Below are 2,085 nucleotides of genomic sequence, written 5' to 3'. Positions count from 1 at the left end.
TGGTCGTGTGTGTGGTGTGGTGGGGGGGGGGGGGGGGTCATTTTGGGAAAAAAAAAAATCATCTTGGCTATTTTCGACGCTTTTTTTGAGGGGAAAGACGACTTTGTATTTTGGAGAATTTGTTGATTTTTTTTTTTTTTTCAGGACGGCGCAACTCCTTGACAAGCGAAAATCGACATGGGGGCGAAAATAAGCCCTGAGGGTGAAAAAAAAAAAATCATCTTGGCTATTTTCGACGCTTTTTTTGAGGGGAAAGACGACTTTGGGATTTTGGAGAATTTGTTGATTTTTTTTTTTTTTTTTTCAGGACGGCGCAACTCCTCGACAAACGAAAATGGGCGAAAATAAGCCCTGAGGGTGTGAAAAAAAAATAATCATAAATCTTCATGCATGAAAGCCAGAAAAAAAAAAATTTTTTTTAAAAAAATAAAACTCTGTTGCATTCTACGAACTCTTTTTTTCTCCGCTCCCGCCCGCCGCGACGCCCTTCGCTGCAACCAGGTGAAAAAATAAAATAAAATAAAATAAATCTTCATGCATGAAAGCCAGAAAAAAAAATTTTTTTTAAAAAATAAAACTCTACGAACTCTTTTTCTCTGCTCCCGCCCCCCGCGACGCCCTTCGCCGCAACCGCGTCTAACGCAACAGCGACCTCTACTGCTTCGTTCGCAAACGGCAACAGCGCGCCGGATTTACGCACGCGCGGCAGTCCAGGAAGGATTTGCTCTTGTTCGTTTCAGACGCAGCAAAAAAAAAAAACAAAAAAAACGTCGCATCGCTACAACGGCGACACAACGGACCGACCTCTGGATGTGAAGCGGCTGAGGCAAGAAGCGCTCCAACGCCGGAAGAGAGGGCAGAAAAGTGATCGCGATGAAAGACGGAGGAAGCAAACTCAAAGATGGTGGATGGTGGAAGTGAAAGCGAACGGCGATCGTCAATTTAGCAATTTCTTTCCCGTTTTTTTTCTCCTTTCTACGCTGACGACATGAAGTGTCAAATAAGTGTGTGCTCACGCTTATGCGCTATTGGAATAAAAATAAGAGTACGCACACGTGCGCGCGCGCGCGCTTAAATTCCGGGATCAAATTTGCTACAGTGAAAACCCCCCTGTTGTGAAAAATTTCTTGTATGTGTGTCAAATCGGGAAAAAAAAAAAATCTGTACCGAAATGTCAAATTGTCACGCGTCGTCAATAAAGGTTGAGATTTTGCAATCGTTTTGTGACGCCCATTTGAACAATAAGCCAACAAACTCCTTCTCATTGACCGATTTCAAAACGAGTATTCGTTTGTCGTGTACAAGTCATCATTGTGTGGTTTCACTGTCGTAACGCGACTCCAAATCGGCCCGCCACTAAAATGAGTTTGACCCCCCCCCCCCTTTGGTCTAATTGACCTTTGTACGATTTGCATCTTGTCTTTGTTGGAACTTGAAGTTTCGTCAAAGGTGAAACGAGATCGATAAACAAGAGAAATCCAAATCCGCTTTGATCCTGCCATTGTCTGTGTCCATTTGAAGCTGCATTTGAGTGGTGGGAAGGGGGGGGGGGGGGGGTAACGGCTGACCTCTCGTCCGGCGTGTCCACGTGGAAGGTCCTCTCGATGACGGTGGTCCACTGCAGACAGCGGATGATGAAGGTGTTGGGTTTGGGACGCTCCGTCTTCATGAGTTGACATTCTGAAAGCGAAGCGGCGTGTTGGAGGGTAGCTTCAGCAGGAAGTAGCGAGGACGCCAGTTCTTGATGTACTCGCCTGCCCGCGGGAAAACGACACGCGTCTGGGGCGTTTTTGGGGTTGAGGGGCGGGGGGGGGGGCGCGCGGCCGTGACGCGGCGTCAGGGGGGGAATTCACACCCCCAACGTCTTGAACTTTGAATGAAAAAAACTCGACTCAGGAACGGATTGTTATTTTTGCTGATCAGCAAAAAGTGGGCAGGGGGGGTGAAGTTCCTCCAAATACGAGGAACGTATCAGCCAAAGCCGGGGCCTCAGTTCATGAGGCCCCGGCTTCCTTCAGCTCAGGTTGGCCCTTTTTTTTTTTTTTTTTTTGTGGGCTCCATTGTGTCCAAACGGGGTAGAATATA

The 2,085-nt window shown here is 47.0% G+C and overlaps 1 protein-coding gene across 1 annotated transcript in view; it reads right to left on the bottom strand.

The window, feature by feature from the left end:
• Positions 1-2,085, bottom strand: part of LOC109527625 (RAC-gamma serine/threonine-protein kinase) — a 29,063-nt gene that overhangs the window by 2,760 nt on the left and 24,218 nt on the right. The window contains 2 exon segments of the mRNA XM_074895040.1: positions 1,569-1,692; positions 1,695-1,754. Of these exon segments, the coding sequence (XP_074751141.1) occupies positions 1,569-1,692; positions 1,695-1,754 (184 nt within the window).

Source organism: Hippocampus comes, unplaced genomic scaffold (assembly GCF_001891065.2).
Source record: "Hippocampus comes isolate QL1 unplaced genomic scaffold, H_comes_QL1_v1.1 scaffold301, whole genome shotgun sequence".
Lineage (NCBI taxonomy): Eukaryota > Metazoa > Chordata > Actinopteri > Syngnathiformes > Syngnathidae > Hippocampus > Hippocampus comes.
Note: the sequence above shows the minus strand (reverse complement) of the source record. Positions and strands in the feature narration are given on the sequence as shown.